General features: G+C 48.0%; 1 protein-coding gene across 2 annotated transcripts in view; it reads right to left on the reverse strand.

Moving 5' to 3' along the window:
- Positions 1 to 1,586: 1,586 nt before the first annotated feature.
- Positions 1,587 to 20,609, reverse strand: part of CACNG7 (calcium voltage-gated channel auxiliary subunit gamma 7) — a 29,683-nt gene continuing 10,660 nt past the window's right edge. The window contains exons 5-6 of one of the 2 annotated variants that reach the window (XM_039466559.2): positions 3,953 to 4,098; positions 1,587 to 3,532 (exon numbers count right to left, since the gene is read on the reverse strand). In XM_039466559.2, the coding sequence (XP_039322493.1) occupies positions 3,275 to 3,532; positions 3,953 to 4,098 (404 nt within the window). In that variant the 3' untranslated portion in view covers positions 1,587 to 3,274. The remainder of the gene's footprint in view (positions 3,533 to 3,952; positions 4,099 to 20,609) is intronic. The other variant, XM_039466560.2, reaches the window with a different exon arrangement.

The following is a 20,609-nucleotide window of genomic DNA, read 5'->3' on the forward strand; positions in this document are numbered from 1 at the left end:
ATTTGTGAAATCATTGAAAATGACTCAGAATATTTCCCTCCGGGAGTCCAGTTCTGCTGATTCAGAACTCTTTCCCGCTAACTTACCCCCACCCACCTCCTTATTCCAGAGGGATTTGGAATCCTTCTAAACCAATCACTGCTCTTGGTATTTTTTAATCTTTATTATTATTTTTACAGAAAAAGAAACTGAAGCTCCAGAGATTCAAAGATTTGCTCAAGGTCACAGAATGAGTTTGCACCAAATCCATAGCAGTAAATTAGAGCATCGAAGAGTGTGGACTCTGAGGTCAGACAGACCAGGCATGAATTCTCCTCATCTTACCAGCTGGATGGCCTCACTTTCCTGAGCCTCGGTTTCATTATCTATAAAATGGAGCTAATTGGAATATCTGATTCACAGGATGGTTGGAAGGATTCAGTGAGCTAATAATCAAAATTGCTTAGTGCTGGCCTGGTAGGGTAGCTCTTGCCTGTAATTCTTGCACTTTGGGAGGCTGAGGTAGCAGGAGCTCTTGAGACCAGGAGTTCAAGACCAACCTGGGAAATATAGGGAGAACTTCACTGTATTAAAAAAAAAAAAAAGAAGAAGAAGTGTTTAGTGCAGCATCTGAGCCCCTAACGATGACCTGATAAATGTGGCTGTGGCTGTTAACAGTTGTGATTGTAGTTGCAAAAGTTGTTCTGGTGGATCCTTAAGAGGCCAAATCAAGACAAGGCAAAGAAGGGAGGATCTGGCACAGTGCTTCCTTTACAATACGCTCCAAGAATGAGCTTATCAAACATTTAGGCTGTTCTCAGTCTCTCAGTATAGTGGGTGAGACTGCAGATTGTGGTGCCTACTTTCTGAGCCTGCCTTCTTCACCTGCAAAAAATGGGGTGATACAGAGCTGCTGTACAGAGCTGCTGTGAATGTCTAATGAGATCACTTAAGGAAGGAAGGCGTCTGGCTCAGGTAGGTGTGCAGTAAACGGTAACCGTCATTTCTCAACAGAGGGACAGAGCCAAGCACCGAGAAAGCCCACCACTGCCTGGTGCAAGCAGGAGAACTCCCAAGCTTTGGAACCAGATAAACTTGGTTTTATTATTATTATTATTATTATTATTATTATTTTGAAATGGAGTCTCACTCTGTCACCCAGGCTAAAGTACAGTGGCGTGATCTCAGCTCACTGCAGCCTCTGCCTCCCAAGTTGAAGCGATTCTCTGCTTCAGCCTCCCGAGTAGCTGGGATTACAGGCGTGAGCCACAGCGCCGATAATTTTTTGTATTTTTAGTAGAGATGGGGTTTTGCCATGTTTCGCCAGGCTGGTCTCGAACTCCTGACCTCAAATGATCTGCCCGCCTCGGCCTCCCGAAGTGCTGGGATTGCAGGTGTGAGCCACCATGCCCAGCCCAAGCTTGGTTTTAGCAAATGACTCTGCCAATTCCCACCTGTGTGCTCTTGGTTACATCTTTTCATTTCTCTGGACCTATATGCAAAATGAGGCCAATAAATTGAACGTGCAGGCTTAGGAAGAAAGTTAAAAGCAGCAATGAATGTCAAAGGAAGGCGAGTCATAGTAACAGTAGTCTACATGGTCATAGTAATACCAAGAGAAAGTGTTTATTGATCCTGACCGGTGTCATTAACCGTCCTGCATGCTTTACACGGGCTGAAGTATAAAGCGCTGCCATCGATAATGATGATGATGATGAAGTCTTTAGCAACGACCCATCTAACCTTATTCTGCAGCACGTTAGGCCTGCAACCCTAGAAGCAGAGACCTAGGCTAAGCCCCCTGTATCCAATCCCTTCCCTCTGGGCAGGCGGAGACGTGTTTGAAATAAAGTTTATTGAAGTTTCTGTCGATATTTACATATGATACACGGTAAATAACAGAGCCAGGCCCCCCGCCCCACCCTGTCGCCACCCCCAGTGCCCCCCTCCCCCCAGCCTCGTTAAAAATCGCTGCGTAAAGTCAGGTTAACTGTGGCGGGTCCCCTCCTCCCCCCTCCCACCCAAGATGCAAACTAAAAGCCCCCGTCCCTCCCCTGCCCCCCTCCCCCCCACCCCGGGGGCCATTCTGGTTCCGTGTACAGCACTGTGCTACCTTGCCCCTCTTTCCCTAAGAAGAGGGGGTGGGCGAGTTCCTGGTGACCTCCTCTCCCCCCAAAATCTGTCCAACGGGGCGGATGGGCCCTTGAAAGAGGCCAGAGTTGGGGTTCTGAGGGGGGAAGAGGGACATCGATGAGGTGAAGAGCCAGAAAATGGAAGACTTAGAGGTTTGGGGGGGCGTCGACCCCCGCTACTGCCCCTCCCTCCCTCGACGGGGCCTCGAGGGGGGAGAGGCGGGCACAGGTGTGGAGATGGCGCGGGGGTTATTCCCTCCACCCTAGGGTCCCCATTCTGGCCGCCTGGCGTGTGCCTACGGCTGGATGCACTCAGGAGCTTGGGACGAGCGGGTGGAGGGAGGAAAGGAGAGAAAGAGTTAAAGAAGGAGGAAGACGAAAAAGCAGCCAAGGATAGCTGAGAAAACAAGAAGATCCTTTAGACAAGAGCCCCCTAAAAGGCAGGTAACCTTCAGGAAGCAGAAAAGAGCCCAGCCGGTGAGAACGAATGGGACCTCCCAGGGAAGCAGAGGAGGCGGGAAGGGAAGGGCCAGGGTCCAGGTTAACCGTACTCGTGGCTTCCAGCCCCCTTCCCCATCCCATCCCGCGGCTGTGGGTGGAGCAAGCCGGTCCTCCCGCTGCACCCGGGGACCCAGCAGGTCAGGAGGTGAGATTAGGTAGGGAAAAAGGAAGCCCGAGGCAGAAGGGAGAAGAAGATGGTCAGCATTCCTGGCGGCTGCCCGAACCTGCTTCCCAACCCAGGGCCCCTGCGGTGAGGTCGGAGGTTGGGGCTCCGGGGAGCTGGGCGCCTGCACAGCCGCGGGCTGCTCCCAGCGCAGAACACGTGGAGAACGAGGGAGGAGCTAATTTTCTTAGAGAGGAGGAGTCAGAAGAAAGGGGCGGGCCTTAAGAGAAAGGGGCGGGGAAATGAAGAGGTAGGAGTCATTTGCTAGTGAGAGGGACCAATGAAAAGGAGAGATGAGGAAAAAGGGGCGCGGCCATTGAAATGAGGGAGGGTGTGGGCGGAGCCACTGGGGAGAGGGCGTGGCCTAAAGCTGGCAAAGCCTCCCTCGGGTGGGAGCCAAGAGTCCCGAGGAGGGAAGCGGGGCTGCCTTGCCGGGAGACCCCCGAGGAGGAGGAGGAGGAGGAGGAGGAGGAGGCAGGGGAGCTCCGAGGGGCGGACCTCAGCAGGGCGAGGTGGAGATGTGCAGGTGGTCCGGGTACTTGATGGCGGGAGGGTAGTTCTGCGTCATTTGGATGGACACGTCGCTGGAGATGTCGGAGGGGCTCCGGCCGCGGCGCCACGCCTCGGGCTGCAGGAACTGGCCCGAGTAGTCTGAGCAGTCGCTGAGACGCGGACGGTAGAAGGCGGGGTGTGGGCGGTACATCTCCTCCTCCGCGTAGCGCTTGGTGAACAGGTACACGGACATCACGCCGGCCCCCTGCGGCAAGGCAAGGTCAGAGTCCCAGGGGCGCCCCTCGCGCATCCCGGGACCCCAACTGGTCTCCCCTAACTGCAGGACTCAGAGTCCCCACCCCAAGCCCCTTCCTATCCCAGGACCTAGGATCAGGGCTCCAGCCCTCTCCTTCCCCAGGACCTCAGGAGTCCAAGCCCTCAGGATAGCCCCTCCCTCAAGACCCAGGAGTCTCAGTCTCCAGACCCCTCCTCCCCAAGGATCCCAAAAGTTGGAGCTCTCAGACCCCCTCTTCCTTCAGGACCCACGGGTTAGACCCTCAGCTACCACCTCCCTCTGACGCCAGAGTCTACATCTCCAGCCTCTCTTTCTTCCTGGACTCAGGAACCAGGCCCCCAAGACCTCTCTCCATTCAGAACGCTAGAGTCTAGGTCCCACGGAAGTCACCTCTTTGAGTAGGAAGGAGGAAGCGGCGAAGGCAAAAGACCACCCGTAGCGATAATGAAAATACTGCTCAGAGCTGCTGGGCCTGTTCATGACCTCGTCGTTGATGCTGGAGATGTAAAGAACCAAGCCCACCACCAAGGAGAGGCCTAGGGGGAGCAGAGGGGGTGCCCTCATCCATTAGAAGTGGGCCCCTTTTTCCAGCCCCAGCCCCACCTCACTGCCTTCCCCTCCTCCCCATTCTGTCCTGGACTACCTTCCTGAAGCCCCTTGTGTGCTGGGCCTTGGCTGAGTGCAGGGAGCCCAGAGATGAATCAACAACCACCTCCCTCTTCCCCCTAAATCTACCATCCAGGAACTCACAATGGAATTGGAGAAGGAAAATAGAAACACTGATCAAGTCACATGTAAAGTGATACGTGCTACAAGGAAGTAGCACGGAACTCTGTGGGAGTCTGGAAGGGGCGCCAAACCCACCTGGGGCAGGGGCAAGATAAATGAAGAAAAGATTCCTTTGTTCAAGTCTTTCTTTCTTTTTGAGACAGCCTCACCCTGTGGCCCAGGCTGGAGTGCAGTAGCCCAATCTTGACTCAGCGCAATCTCCAACCTCCCAGGTCCAAGTGATTCTCCTGCCTCAGCCTCCCAAGTAGCTGGGATTATAGGCGCCCGCTACTGCACCTGGCTACTTTTTTGTATTTTTGGTAGAGATAGGGTTTCACCATGCTGGCCAGGCTGGTCTCGAACTGCTGACCTCAGGTGATCTGCCCTCCTCGGCCTCCCAAAGTGCTGGGATTACAGGCGTGAGTCACCGTGCCCAGCCTGTTCAAGTCTTAAAGGATGAGGCCCAGGGAAGAATAAGAGTACACTGGCAGAGTAAACAGTAGGGGCAAAGGTTTGGTGGGGAGGGGGGTGACATGGAGCTGGTCCACCCATGTAGCTGTAACATGAGCTGTAGCCACAAGAAATGAGGTTAGAGAAAGGGAAAGGTAGAGCCATGATGAGCCTCGAATGCCGGGCCCAGGAGCCCGGCACTAAGGATACTAGGGAGCTACACAAAGTTTGTAGAAGAGGAAGGACAGGGCCAGATCTTTGTTAGAAGAACCTCTGAGGGCTGGTTGGTGCTGGAAACAGACTGGAAGGAGACATATTCCAGGGGGAGGAGGATGAGGCCTGAGCTGAGGCTGTGTGGATAATAATTGCAACAATAGCAATAATAATAGCAACGACTTATATAGGTCTTGGTCTGTGCCAGGCACTGTTCTCGGTGTTGTATATATATAAATTCATTCAAACTTCACAACACCTCTTTGAAGGAGGTACATTTTTAACGCCATTTACAATTGAGGAAATAGAGCATATGGGCAGTGTGCAGAGGAGAGGTCCGATCTGAGAATTTCTAAGAGGCGATTATCATTTTCTCAAGATGAAATTTCCTTTAAACAGTAACTATGCCAAGAGTGGCTTGAGGAGGCTACTAAGTTCCCTGCCTTAAATGTATCTAACTAATCACTACCAGCCTCTTCCCCTAGAATCTTACAAATAAACATTCTGTGTGCAACACACATAGAATAAGCCCAGAGTCCTTCCATTGTCTACACCAGGGGGTCGGCAAACCATGGTTTATGGATGAAACCCAGCTCACCCCCTCATTCTGTGTGGCCCACCAGCTAAGAATGGCTTTCACATAAGTAAATGATTTTAAAAATCAAAACAAGACTGGTATTTTGTGGCACATAAGAAGTCTATGAATTTCATTTGGCAGCGCCTCAAAAAGTTAAAGATAGAATTATCATATGACCCAGCAATTCCACTCCTAGGTATGTACCCAAGAGAAGCGGAAACATATGTTCACACAAAAACTTGTACACGGATGTTTGTAACAGCGTTATGCATAATAGCCAAAAAGCGGAAACAGCCCAAATGTCCATCAGCCGATGACTGGATAAACAAAATGTGGTATATCCATAGAAAGGAATACTATTCAGCCAAAAAAGGGAACGGTGTACTGATTCATGCTACCATAGGGATGAACCTAGAAAGCAAGCTAAGGAAAAGAAGCCAGATGCGAAATACCACATATTGTGTGATTCCATTTATATGCAATGTCCAGAATAGGCAAATCCACAGACACAGAAAGTAGATTCGTGGTTGCCAGGGAATAGGATGGAGGGGGAAATTGTGTCTGGCTGCTAAGGTATGTGAGGTTTCTTTTGAGAATAATGAAAATGTTGTGAAATTAGCTAATGGAGATGGTTGTACAACCTTGTGAATGTACTAAAAATCACTGAATTTTATGAAATGTATAGTAGGTGAATTACATCTCAATTTTGGTTTTTCTCTTTTTTTGGTTTTCTTTTTTTCTTTTTTTTTGAGATAGAGCCTTGCTCTGTCACCCAGGCTGGAGTGCAGTGGCGCAATCTCGGCTCACTGCAACCTCTGCCTCCCAGGTTCAAGTGATTCTCTTGCCTCAGCCTCCTGAGTGGCTGGAATTACAGGCACCTACCAGTATGCCCAGCTATTTTTTGTATTTTTAGTAGAGACAGGGCTTCACCATGTTGACCGGGCTGGTCTCAAACTCCTGACCTCAAGTGATCTGCCCACCTTGGCCTCCCAAAGTGCTAGGATTACAGGTGTGTAATCCTCACAACTTTTTTGTCTTGTTTTGTTTTTGAGACCGGGTCTTGCTTTGTTGCCCAGGCTGGAGAGCACTGGGGGCAATCATGGCCCACTGCAGTCTTCATCTCCCAGGCTCAAGAGATCCTCCCACCTCAGCTGCTGCAGTACCTGGGACTACAGGTGCACACCACCACGCCCAGCTAATTTTCTGTATTTTTTCCAGAGACAGGATTTTGCCATGTTGCCCAGGCTGGTCTTGAACTCCTGACCTCAGGTGATCTGCCCACCTTGTCCCCCAGAGTGCTGGGATTACAGACATGAGCCACTGTGCCTGGTCTTACAGATGTAAGTACATGTACTTTTTAAAGTACATGAATTTCAAATTTTGGTTTCTATAAATGATACTGGAACACAGCCACACCCATTTGCTCACATATTGCCTATGACTGCTTTTGTGCTACAAACACAAAGCTGAGCAGTTGCAAGAGAGACCAGGCAGCCAGGAAAGCTGAAGGTATTTATTATTTGGCTCTTTGCAGAAGACTTGGCTAACCTCTTAGACTGTAATAATGCATACGTGATCCGGTCCCTGCCTATACCATCTCTGATCAGTTTCTCCTTGTTTCTTCTGCTTAGACCACCTAATTTTCTTTACCTTATTATTATTATTATTTTTTGAGACAGGTCTTGTTCTGTTGTCCAGGCAGGAGTGCACTGGTGCAATCATAGCTCACTGCAGCTTCCGCCTCCCTAGCTCAGGTGATCCTCACACCTCAGCCTCATGAGTAGCTGAGACAACAGGCATACACCACCATGCCTGGCTAACTTAAGAGAGGATCTCCCCATGTTGCCCCAGGCTGGTCTCAAACTCCTGGGCTCAAGCAATTCTTCCACCTTGGCCTCCCAAAGTGCTGGGATTACAAGCGTGAGCCATCACAATCAGCCTAGAACACCTAAATTTCTTGCTCTTCCTTCAACTCCTCAAGCTCACTTCTGCCTCAGGGCCTTTGGTCTTGCCATTCCTTCTACCTGAAATGCCCTTCCCCCAGATTTTCCCATGTCTGTCTCTGTCACTTAGCTCTCTCCTCACTTGTTGCCTCTGTAGAAAGACTTTCTATGGGCCGGGCGCAGTGGCTCATGCCTATAATCCTAGCACTTTGGGAGGCCGAAGGTGTCGGTGAAAGGATCGCTTGAAGCCATGGGTTCGAGACCAGTCTGGCCACCATGGTGAAACCCTGTCTCTATTAAAAATGCAAAAATTAGCTGGGTACAATGCCACACACCTGTAATCCCAGCTACTTAGGAGGCTAAGGCAGGAGGATCGCTTGAACCCGAGAGGCAGAGATTGCAGTGAGTCACGATCATGCCACTGCACTCCAGCCTGGGCAACAAGAGCAAAACTCTGGGAGGGAGGGAGAGAGGGAGGTTGGTTTTATGATCTCTCTATTTTAAAAAGTAGAAGGGGCCAGGCGCGGTGGCTCAAGCCTGTAATCTCAGCACTTTGGGAGGCCGAGGCGGGTGGATCACACGGTCAAGAGATCGAGACCATCCTGGTCAACATGGTGAAACCCAGTCTCTACTAAAAATACAAAAAATTAGCTGGGCATGGTGGCGCGTGCCTGTAATCCCAGCTATTCAGGAGGCTGAGGCAGGAGAATTGCCTGAACCCAGGAGGTGGAGGTTGCGGTGAGCGGAGATCGCACCATTGCACTCCAGCCTGGGTAACAAGAGTGAAACTCCGTCTTAAAAAAAAAAAAAAAAAGTAGAAAGGAAGAAAGGAGGTTTTATGATCTCTCTGTTTAAAAAAGGGAAGGAAGGAAAGAAGAAAGGAAAGAAGAAAGAAAGGAAAGGAGGGAGGGAGGGAGGGAGGGAGGGAGGGAGGGAAGGAGGCAGGGAGAGAGTGACCTTTTACGATCCTGTTTAAAAAAGTATCTATCCCTCACTCAAAATTTGAGAAACACAGATGAAAAAAATATGATGAGATACCACTTCTTATCAACCAGGCAGTCAAAGTTTAAAAGCTTCACAGCACACTCGTTTGCGGAGGCTGAGAGAATGGACGTTCTTCTACATTGCTGGGGGGAATGCAAAACGGTGCCGCCATGGGAGAGGGGATTTCGGCGCATCTAACAAAATCACACACGGATCTATCCTTTAACCCAGCAATCCCGCTTCCAGGAATTTAACCTGAGGATATCCCTCCCATGATGGGAAACTACATATGCACAGGCTGATTGATTGCAGCATGATTTGTCATTGAAAAATAACGGAGGCTAAGCATGGTGGAACACACCTGTAATCCCAGCACTTTGGGAGGCTGAGGTGGGCAGTTCACTAGAGTCCAGGAGTTTGGGATCAGCCTGGATCACATAGTGAGACCTCATCTCTACAAAAAATAATTAGTTCCTGTTGTCTTAGCTACTTGGGAGACTCAGGAGGGAGGATTGCTTGAGCCTAGGAGTTCAAGGCTGCAGTGAGCTATGACTGCATAGCCCACATGCAATCATATGCACTCCAACGTTCGTGACAAAGCAAAACTGCGTCAAAAACCTAAATTAAATTAGGCTGGGCACGGTGGCTCACGCCTGTAATCCCAGCACTTTGGAAGGCCAAGGTGGGCGGATCACTTCAGGTCAGGAGTTTGAGACCAGCCTGGCCAACATGGTGAAACCCTGTCTCTACTAAAAATACAAAAATTAGCCAGGCATGGTGCTGTGTGCCTGTAATCCCAGCTACTCAGGAGGCTGAGGCACGAGAGTCACTTGAACCCAGGAGGCGGAGGTTGCAGTGAGCCAAGATCATGCCACTGTACTCCAGCCTGGGCAACAGAGCCAGACTCTATCTCAAAAACAAAACAAAACAAAACAAAACAAAAAACTAAATTAAAAACAAAATAAAATACATGAGTCCACACTGACATATATTTAAAATAAGAAAAAAGAGAAAGTTCTTTTCAGTAGCACACCAATTTATCCATGTAGGTGGAATAATAGCGTTAGAAGAAAACACCACTCTGCAATCCTAGTAGTAACGTTAGATTCAGGCAAGAGTCACGAGGGGATGCTCCATTGCTGAATGACAGAATCTCCCCACAGAAGAGCTATTAATTATTACAGAGATAAAAAGTTTCCTTTACGGTGAGAGAACCTGGCAGCCACCACCATAACCAGGCGATCGAAGTTAACATCACCTGCAACAGGGCAGACCCATGTCATGGGCCTCTGGAGAAGAGAGCTGAGCGAGCCACTGCCTCCTTTATGTCCTGTTCCTGCTGAGAATGTGTAACCTGAATCCACTCATGAGGACAGTGGGATGCTCTACAGCTCAACTGCCTGCACTCTTCAAAAACATCAACATGAAAGACTGAAAATGAAAAAAAGGCTGCAGAGCTACATAAAAAATGAAAAGCTCACATGGCATTCTCCACACATTAAAAAACGATGAAAGGAGACTAGGGAGACACAATATGGAAATTCGATTGGGTCCTGAATCAGGAAAAGTGGCAATAAAGAGGCAGCATTGGGCCGGGCACGGTGGCTCACTACTGTAATCCCAGCACTTTGGGAGGCTGAGGCAGTGGGATCACCTGAGGTCAGGAGTTCGAGATCAGCCTGACCAACATGGTGAAACCCTGTCTCTACTAAAAATACAAAAACTAGCCAGGTGTGATGGTAGGAGCCTGTAATCCCAGCTACTCAGGAGGCTGAGGCAGGAAAATTGCTTGAACCCAGGAGAAGGTGGTTGTGGTGAGCCGAGACTGCACCATTGCACTCCAGCCTGGGCAACAGAGTGAAACGCTCTCAAAAATAAAAATAAAATTTAAAAAATAAATCCAAGATTCAAGACATTCACCAGGATACCCTATCCCTCAGTCTTCAGAAAAATGATGACATGGACCAAGCTAATGACACTCGAATCAGTGATCAACTCTCATACCTCAAAAAGAGAAACAATCAGACATTCTGTGTCTCCTGATGCAATAGATACAGCAGGATGTGAATAGCACCACCTATCTATAAAGTGTTCTTGCAAAAAAAAAAAAAAAAAAAAAAAAAAAAATCAGACCTTCATCCAGCTAAGCTTCTTTTAGATCTTGGCTTACAAGAAAACACAGGAACAGGCGGGGTGCGGTGGCTCATGCCTGTAATGTCACTACTCTGGGAGGCTGAGGCGGGTGGATCACCTAAGGTTAGAAGTTGGAAACTCGTCTGGCCAACATGGCAAAATCCCATCTCTAGTAAAAATACAAAAATTAGTATGTGCTGGCACATACCTGTAATCCCAGCTACTCAGGAGGCTGAGGCAGGAGAATCGCTTGAACCTGGGAGGCAGAGGCTGCAGTGAATCGAGATCATGGCACTGCATTCCAGCCTGGGCAACAGAGCGAGACTCTGTTTCAGAAAAGGCTGGGGCAGTGGCTCACGCCTGTAATCCCAGCACTTTGGGAGGCCAAGGTGGGCAGATCACCTGAGGTCAGGAATTCGAGACCAGCCTGGCCAACATGGTGAAAGCCTGTCTCAACTAAAAATACAAAAATTAGCCTGATGTGATGGCAGGCACCTGTAATCTCAGCTACTTAGGAGGTTGAGGCAGGAGAATCCTTGAACATGGAAGGCGGAGGTTGCAGTGAGCTGAGATTGCACCACTGCACTCTAGCCTGGGTGACAAGAGCAGAACTTCATCTCAAAAAAAAAAAAAAGAAAGAAAAGAAAAGAAAACACTGAAATGGATGAACATATTAAACCAAAACAGGGATGTCATTGAAAAATTGCAATGTGGGAATTCCACACAACAAAAATCCAAATTTCTAAAAAAAAAAAAAAAGTGAGAAAAAAATAGGAAAGGGACTGTTTTAGATTGAAAGAGGCTTCAGAGATCTATCAACTCAATGTACATGTGGAACTTGGATCTGGATTTGCAACAAATGAACCACAAAAAGGCGTCTACTAGGCCAATGGGGAAGATCGAGCATTAACTAGAAATGACATAATATTAAATAATTATTCTTATTTGCTTGGGCTTGATCATGGCATTGTGGTTATAGTAAATAAAAGACTACTTATAACTCAGGATATACTGAAATGTCTGTGAATAAAATGATGTCTGAGACTGGCTTTAAAATAATGCAGTGAAATGCAGAAGAGGACATGGTAAGATGACTAAAAACAGATTTGCCATATGTTGGTAATTGTTGAAACTGAGTCCAGGATCCATGAATTTCATTATACTATTCTTTCTATATTTTATTTTATTTTATAATTTTTTTTGAGACAAGTTCTCACTGTGTTGCCCAGGCTGGAGTGCAGGCACCATCATGGCTCAATGCAGCCTCCATCTCCTGGGTTCAAAGTGATCCTCCCACCTCAGCCTCCAGAGTAGCTGATACTACAGGATCGAACCACTGTGCTTGGCTTCTTTTTATATTTTAATAATGAGATATATTTTAAAAGTCAGTGTTGTAAAAAAAAAAAATAGTGGAACTAGTGTAGACTAAAAGAGACTTTTTTTTTCTTTTTTTTTCCTTGAGACGGAGTCTTACTCTGTTGCTTACGCTGCAGTGCAGTAGCATGATTTTGGCTCACTGAAACCTCTGCCTCCCGAGTTCAAGCAATTCTCCTGCCTTAGCCTCCCGAGTAGCTGGGACTACAGGCATGCACCACCACACCCAGCTAATTTTTTTGTGTTTTTAGTAGAGATGAGGTTTCACCACGTTGGGCAGGCTGGTCTCAAACATCTGACCTCAAATAATCCGCCCAGCTTGGCTTCCTAAAGTATTGGGATTACAAGAGTGAGCTACCGTGCCTGGCAAAAAAAGAGACTTATTTTTTTATTTTTTTATTTTTTTGAGACGGAGTTTCGCTCTTGTTACCCAGGCTGGAGTGCAATGGCGTGATCTCGGCTCACCGCAACCTCCGCCTCCTGGGTTCAGGCAATTCTCCTGCCTCAGCCTCCTGAGTAGCTGGGATTACAGGCACGTGCCACCATGCCCAGCTAATTTTTTGTATTTTTAATAGAGACAGGGTTTCACCATATTTACCAGGATGGTCTCGATCTCTCGACCTCGTGATCCACCCGCCTCGGCCTCCCAAAGTGCTGGGATTATAGGCTTGAGCCACCGCGCCCGGCCAAAAAAAGAGACTTATTAATTAAATGTCATGCATGAACCTAAATTGAATCCTGGTTCTGGGGAAAGAGTTATAAAAGACACTCTTGAAATAGCCAGGACAGTTTAAAAATGTATTAAATTGGCCAGGCACGGGGGCTCACGCCTGTAATCCCAGCCCTTTGGGAGGTCAAGGCAGTCGGATTGGAAGTTCGAGACCAGCCTGACCAACATAGAGAAACCCAGTCTCTACTAAAAATACAAAATTAGCCAGGCATGGTGGGACATGCCTGTAATCCCAGCTACTCAGGAGGCTGAGACAGAAGAATTGCTTGAACCCAGGAGACGGAGGATGTGGTGAGCCAAGATCACACCATTGCACTCCAGCCTGGGTAACAAGAGCGAAACTCCATCTAAAAAAAAAAAAGTATTAAATTATATTATGAAATTACACAATTTCTAGGTCTGATAATGTAGTTATGTAGAAGAATGTCATTAGTCTTCTATTTATTTACTTAGAGACAGAGTCTGGCTCTGTTGTCCAGCATGGAGTGTAGTGGCACGATCTCAGCTCATGGTAACCTCCACCTCCTGGGCTCAAGTCATCCTCCCGCCTCACTCTCCCGAGGAGCTGGGACTACAGGTACACGCCCCATGCCAGGCTAACTTTTGTATTTTTTGGAGAGATGGGATTGTGCTATGTTGCCCAGCCTGGTTTCTAACTCCTAAGCTCAAGTGATCTGCCCACCTTGGCCTCCCAAAGTGAGGCCACAGCACCCAACCCTTATTCTTAAAGGATGCATACTAACACTTAATTTTAGAGATAAACTATCAACATTGGGCCGGGCGCGGTGGCTCAAGCCTGTAATCCCAGCACTTTGGGAGGCCGAGGCGGGTGGATCACGAGGTCGAGAGATCGAGACCATCCTGGTCAACATGGTGAAACCCTGTCTCTACTAAAAAAATACAAAAAAAAAAAAAACTAGCTGGGCGTGGTGGCGCGTGCCTGTAATCCCCGCTACTTAGGAGGCTGAGACAGGAGAATTGCCTGAGCCTAGGAGGCGGAGGTTGCGGTGAGCCGAGATCGCGCCATTGCACTCCAGCCTGGGTAACAAGAGCGAAACTCCGTCTCAAAAAACAACAACAACAACAACAAAAAACTATCAACATGTCTGCAATTTACTTTCAAATGGTAAAGTCAAAAAAATATGTGTGTAGTATGTTCAAATGAGGTGAGGCCGAGCACAGTGGCTCACACCTATAATCCCAGCCCTTAGGGAGGCCAAGGCAGGCAGATCACCTGAGGTTAGGAGTTCGACACCAGCCTGGCCAACATGGTGAAACCCAGTCTCTACCAATAATACAAAAGTTAGCTGGGGGTGGTGGCAGGTGCCTGTAATCTCAGTTACTCAGGAGATTGAGGCAGGAGAATCGCTTGAACCTGGGAGACAGAGGTTGCTGTGGGCCAAGATGATACCACTTGTACTCCAGCTTGGACGACAGAGTGAGACTCTATCTCAAAAAAATAAATAAATAAATAAATAACATAAAAATTTTTAAAGGTGAGATAGAGAAAGAAAAACATTTTAAAACCTTGGATTGGCCGGATGTGGTGGTTCACACTTGTAATCCCAGAACTTTGGAAGGCTGAGGCAGGCGGATCACCTGAGGTCAGGAGTTCAAGACCAGCCTGATCAATATGGTAAAACTCTGTCTCTAATAAAAATACAAAATTAGCTGGGCATGGTGGTGTATGCTTGTAATCCTAGATACTCAGGAGGCTGATACAGGAGAATCACTTGAACCTGGGAGGCAGAGGTTGCAGTGAGCTGAGGAGGGAAAGACAAAGAGAGAAAAACATTTTGAAACCTTGGATTGGCCGGGTGTGGTGGCTCATGCCTGTAATCCCAGCGCTCTGGGAGGCCAAGGCAAGTGGATCACCTGAGGTCAGGAGTTTGAGACCAGCCTGACCAACATGGTAAAACCTTGTCTCTACTAAAAATACAAAATCAGCCAGGTGTGGCGGTACATGCCTGTAATACTAGCTACTCAAGATGCTGAGACAGGAGAATTGCTTGAACCCAGGAGGCAGAGGTTGCAGTGAGCCAAGATCGCAACATTCATTGCACTCTAGCCTGCACGACAAGAGTGAAACTCCTTCTAAAAAACAAACAAACAAACAAACAAACCTCTCCTAACCTGCTTTTTTATGTTTGTAGCATGTAGTAGCATATAGCACCATCTAACATTATATTATGTGTTACTTTTTATTAGACATCTCCTCCATCCCCAGTGGGATGCTAGATCCCCAGGATGCTAGAAACTAGTCCACCTTGTTCTTCATTATTCTCTTAGCAACTAGCACCATATTCAGCAACTAGTCAATACTGTTTGAATGGATGAGTATACTGGCCATGCAGCTGGAACTTCTTAAAAAAGCCCATTCACTCGAAATTCCACCATTCCTCTATCCCTTCCAAGAATTAACTTTTCCTGGCTCTGAACTTCCATAGCATTTTCAACTTCTAGTATTCCATAATGTTGAGACGCAGTAAGACAGTGATTGTAGGCTGGGCGTGGTCATTCAGGCCTGGAATCCCAGCACTTTGGGAGGCTGAGGCAGGTGGATCACTTGAGGTCAGGAGTTCAAGACCAGCCTGGCCAACATGGTGAAACCCCGTCTCTACTAAAAATACAAAAATGAGCCAGGCATGGTAGCAGGCACCTGTAATCTCAGCTACTTGGGAGGCTGAGGCAGGAGAATTGTTTGAACCCGGGAGGTGGAGGTTGCAGTGAGCCGAGATTGTGCTGCTGCACTCCAATCTGGGTGACAGAGCGAGACTTCATCTCAAAAAATAAAAATTTTAAAAAGCTGGGTGCAGTGGTTCACGCCTATAATCCCAGCACTTTGGGAGGCCAAGGCGGGCAGATTGCCTAAGGTCAAGAGTTCGAGACCACCCTGATCAACAAAGAGAAACCCCGTCTCTACTAAGGATACACAATCAGCTGGGCATGGTGGTGCATGCCTGTAATCCCAGCTACCCAGGAAGCTGAGGCAGCAGAATTTCTTGAACCTGGGAGGTGGAGGTTGCAGTGAGCTGAGATTGTGCCATCGCACTCCAGCCTGGGTGAAAAGAGTGAACCAACATTTCAAAATAAATAAATAAAATAATAAAATAAAAAAGGGGTAATTATAGAGCATTACATGGTGAAAAGGCACCTGAGATTGGTCTTGAAATATGATCAGGTTTATAGGAAAGGAGTACTGAAGAGGCCCAGAAACCATACTCATTGCAGTGCCTAAATCAAATGCAGGGGAGATAGCTTAATTCTTCTCTTTTCCTCTCTCTCTCTCTCCACCCTCCCCCCTCCATCTCCCTTTCTTTTTCATCAGGAATGGTCACTGAAGGACAATCAAATTATGTGTTTTACTTCCTGAATTCCTCAAAAATCTAAGCCCCCTTTTTCTTCCCCAAGTCCCTTGCCCCAGCTCAGGGCTTATTCTCTATGCCTGTACCATTGTTCCAAAATCCTCACCTCCCTTTCTGAAACCGAAAGCAGACTCTATCCCTCCAGGCTCAGAACTCTTCCTTGGCTCCTCCTCACTGTCCACAGGAGAAAGAATTCATCCTGTCATTCCAGGCTCTCTGTGATCTGCTTCCTGCTGATGACACCTGCTTCAGAGTTCACTCCAACTCCAGACTTAAGGCCCAAACTTCACGTTACAGCTCTAAATAACATTCCACCAGGTGTAGTGGCTCATGCTTGTAATCTCAGCACTTTGGGAGGCTGATGTGGGCAGATCACTTAAGGTCAGGAGTTCAAGACCAGCCTGGCCAATGTGGTGAAACCCCCTCTCCACAACAACAACAACAACAACAACAACAAACAAGAAAAATTAGCTGGGTGTGATAGTGTGTGCTTGTAATCCCATCTACTCAGGAGGCTGAGGTAAGAGAATCACCTGAACCCAGGAGCTGAAGGTAGTAGTGAGCTGAGATTGTGCCACTGCACTCCAGCCTGGGCAACAGAATGAGACCCTGTCTCCAAAAATAAATAAATACATAACGGTCTCCATAGCAGAGTCAGGACCAGGGTCTGATGGAAAGGAAAGAAATATTTCCACTGAGGAAGAGGCTTTCTTTTCTTTTTTCTTTGTAGTAAGGCATTCTTGCCATTCCTTTTTCTTTCTGGCCATTTTGCATTAGCCCTGGTTCTCCAAAAATAACCTTCTTTTCCCTTTCTCTTTTTCTCCCTCCCTTCCCCCTTTCTATCTCTGCAATCCAGCTCTCTTACTCTCCTCCCACCCCCTCAACTACATCTGCCTTGTAATTCTTAAAGCACAGTAGGCAAGAGTCACCTACATTCCAAGCTGAATAGAACCATCTTGGCTTGAGAACAACTGGGTTTCAGGACCATGGACAGGTACACTGGCGTCGACCTCTGTCTTAGCTGCTTCCTTTATTTTGTTTGAGACGGGGTTTTGTTTGTCGCCCAGGCTGGAGTGCAATGGCGCGATCTCGGCTCACTGCAACCTCTGCCTCCCGAGTTCAAGAGATTCTCCTTCCTCAGCCTCCCGAATAGCTGGGATTACAGGTGTCCACCATCATGCCCAGTTAATTTTTGTATTTTTAGTAGAGACGAGGTTTCACCATGTTGGTCAGGCTGATCTCGAACTCCTAAATTCGGGTGATTCACCCACCTTGGCCGCCCAAAGTGCTGAGAATTACAGGCGGGAGCCACCTAGCCCGGACTATCCTAGCTGCTTTCTGGGGCCTTATCGCATGCTGTGAATTCCATCTCCAAACCAGGCACTTTTCTAGACGTGAAAACTTCCCCCTGACCCTTTCAATATCAACTTAGACGTCACCTTTTCCTGGAAGGCCTCCCTGGTCTCTCCCACCCTCCCTACACTGCTACAGCACCCTATTATGTCAGGTTAATGCGTCTTCCCTTTTCTCAGAATACCCAGGACTGTCACTCAGCCATTCTGCATTCCAAGCTGAATAGAACCATCCTGGCTTGAGAACTGGGTTTCAGGACCATGGACAGGTACACTGTCATTGGCCTCTTTTTTTTTTTTTTTTTTTTTTTTAAGATGGATTTTTGCTCTTGTTGCCCAGGCTGAAGTGCAATGGGCGCGATCATTCGAGAAATATTTCAATTTGCACTTCATACAAACAACACTTCTAGGCTCTAAGATGCAAACAAGAACATGTTTGAAAAGGTCTCCGCCTGGCTGGGCCACAGTGGCTCACGCCTGTAATCCCAGAATTTTAGGAGTCCGAGGCAGGTGGATCACTTGAGGTCAGGAGTTCAAGACCAGCCTGGCCAACATGGCAAAACCCTGTCTCTACTAAAAATACAAAAATTAGCCAAGTGTGGCGTTGGATGCCTGTAATCCCAGCTACACAGGAGACTGAGGCAGGAGATCGTGCCACTGCACTCCATCCAGCTTATGTGACAAAGCGAGACTCCATCTCATAAAGAAAAGATCTCAGTGCCCCCCACACCCTTCTTTTTTCTGAGACAGAGTCTTGCTCTGTCAACTAAGCTAGGGTGCAGTGGCATGATCTCGGCTCACTGCAGCCTTCGCCTTCCAGGTTCAAGTGATCCTCCTGCCTCAGCCTCCCAAATAGCTGGTACTACAGGGCCCACCACCACTCCCAGCTAATTTTTATGTTTTTAGTAGGACAGGGTTTCTCCATGTTGGCCAGGCTGGTCTTGAACTCCTGACCTCAAGTGATCCACCCACCTCAGCCTCCCAAAGTGCTGCAATTACAGGCATGAGCCACCACATCTGGCCTGTCTCAGCCCTTTTGAAGATTACATTCTGGTACAAGACAAAAAACAAATAGCACGACCGTAGCAACAAATGCTATGAAAAAATATAAAATAAAGGATGTGACAGCATAGTAGGGGCAAGGTTGTACCAGGTACTGTCATCAGAACAAGCAACTCGGAAGAGGAAAGAATTTGAGGCTTCTGAGAATTAGGGTCGGGTGGGGATGGAGGTGCGGAAGGGACTTCCAAGCAGGAAAGAATAATAAGTGTACCAAGTCCTGAGGTGAGGCTGTGATTAGCATTTTCAAGGAGAAGAATGAGGCCAGTGTGGCTGAAGTTATAAGCAATGCAGAGAGTGTTAGTGAGTGAGGAGATGAGCTCAGAGATCTGAGCAGTAGCCAAATCATGGAAGACCTTGGAGGCCAGAGTGGGGGATTTGGATGTATTCAAAGTGCAATGGGAATCTATTGAAGGGATTTAAGGAAAAGGGTGAAAAGCTTTGACTGACATGTAGTCGGGAGCTGTTCTGTGAGTTGAGTGCCTCTGGACTATATATGAAGATTTAGTTGCGTCTTCAGTACCAAGGACAGGGCCCAGAATACAGGCGATCTGAAGACTGAATGAATAAGCAGATGCACAGATCATATTTGATGATCGGGGGCTAATATGGGACATGCATGGGTATGCCTCTTATGACCTGGAAAAAACAAATGCCCCTCTAGCTTCCTGCTATTTCTCCTACCAACCACATCCAGTCAGTCATCTGATTCTATAGATTCTTCCATCAATATCCCTCTCTCACATGGCCATCCAGTTGCCTTTTCCTCAGATCTGCAGCCCCGGTGCAGACCTTCTCTGCTACCGCCTGGGTCACTACACAAGCCTCCTCAGTTTCTACATTTCCAGTCTCTTTACCTTCAGTCCATCCCCAGCACAGATCCCTGTGCGACATGTAATGCCCAGCTGTGACTCTATCCCTCCTGCCCTAGCCCTTCCACTGCTTTCTCCAGAACTGAATGGCAACTCCACTAATGACCAGACCTCGGGCAACTCCACCAATGACCAGACCTGGGGCAACTCCACCAACGACCAGACCTCAGACAATTCCACCAATCACCAGACCTAGGGCAACTCCACCAATGCCCAGACCTCAGACACCTCCACCAATGACCAGACCTCAGACAGCTCCACCAATGACCAGACCTCAGACAGCTCCACCAATCACCAGACCAGGGCAACTCCACCAATGACCAGACCTCAGACAGCTCCACCAATCACCAGACCTCAGACAGCTCCACCAACCACCAGACCTGGGGCAACTCCACCAATGCCCAGACCTCAGACAGCTCCACCAATCACCAGACCTTAGACAGCTCCACCAATGACCAGACCTTAGACAGCTCCACCAATGACCAGACCTCAGACAGTTCCACCAATCACCAGACCAGGAGCAACTCCACCAATGACCGGACCTCAGACAGCTCCACCAATGACCAGACCAGGGGCAACTCCACCAATGACCAGACATTAGACAGCTCCACCAATGACCAGACCTCAGACAACTCCAACTATCATACCTCAGACAGCCCCACAAATGACCAGACCTCAGACAGCTCCACCAATCACCAGACCTCAGACAGCTCCACCAATCACCAAACCAGGGGCAACTCCACCAATGACCAGATCTCAGACAGCTCCACCAATCACCAGACCTTGGGCAATCCCTGTCTTTCTCTCTTTGAACTCTGATTTCTTCATTGGGAACAGGAGCAGTCAGACCAGGCTATTCCATTCCAAGATCGAAGGCACTGGTACTATTTCTGTCCTTAACTTCTCCTTTTAAATCTCCCGTTTTATTATTTGAATCTTGCTGGGGCAGCACAATGACATGGTGAGGAGCCTAGGTTGGAGCCTTGCTTCCCCTATGGAACAACTTAACCTCTGAATGCTTCTGTTTCCCCAGTGGTGAGATGGAGGTATTAATGGCACCTGCCTTACAGGGTGAAGAAAAATAAATAGCTTAATATATGTGAAGCCCCTAGAACTGTCTGGACCCAAAAAAAAAGTTGGTTGTTGTGAGCTGAAATTCAACCAGAAGGGGAAAAAAATTAAAAAAAGGCAGTGGCTCACGCCTGTAATCCCAGCACTTTGGGAAGC

Source organism: Saimiri boliviensis, chromosome 14, assembly GCF_048565385.1.
Source record: "Saimiri boliviensis isolate mSaiBol1 chromosome 14, mSaiBol1.pri, whole genome shotgun sequence".
NCBI lineage: Eukaryota > Metazoa > Chordata > Mammalia > Primates > Cebidae > Saimiri > Saimiri boliviensis.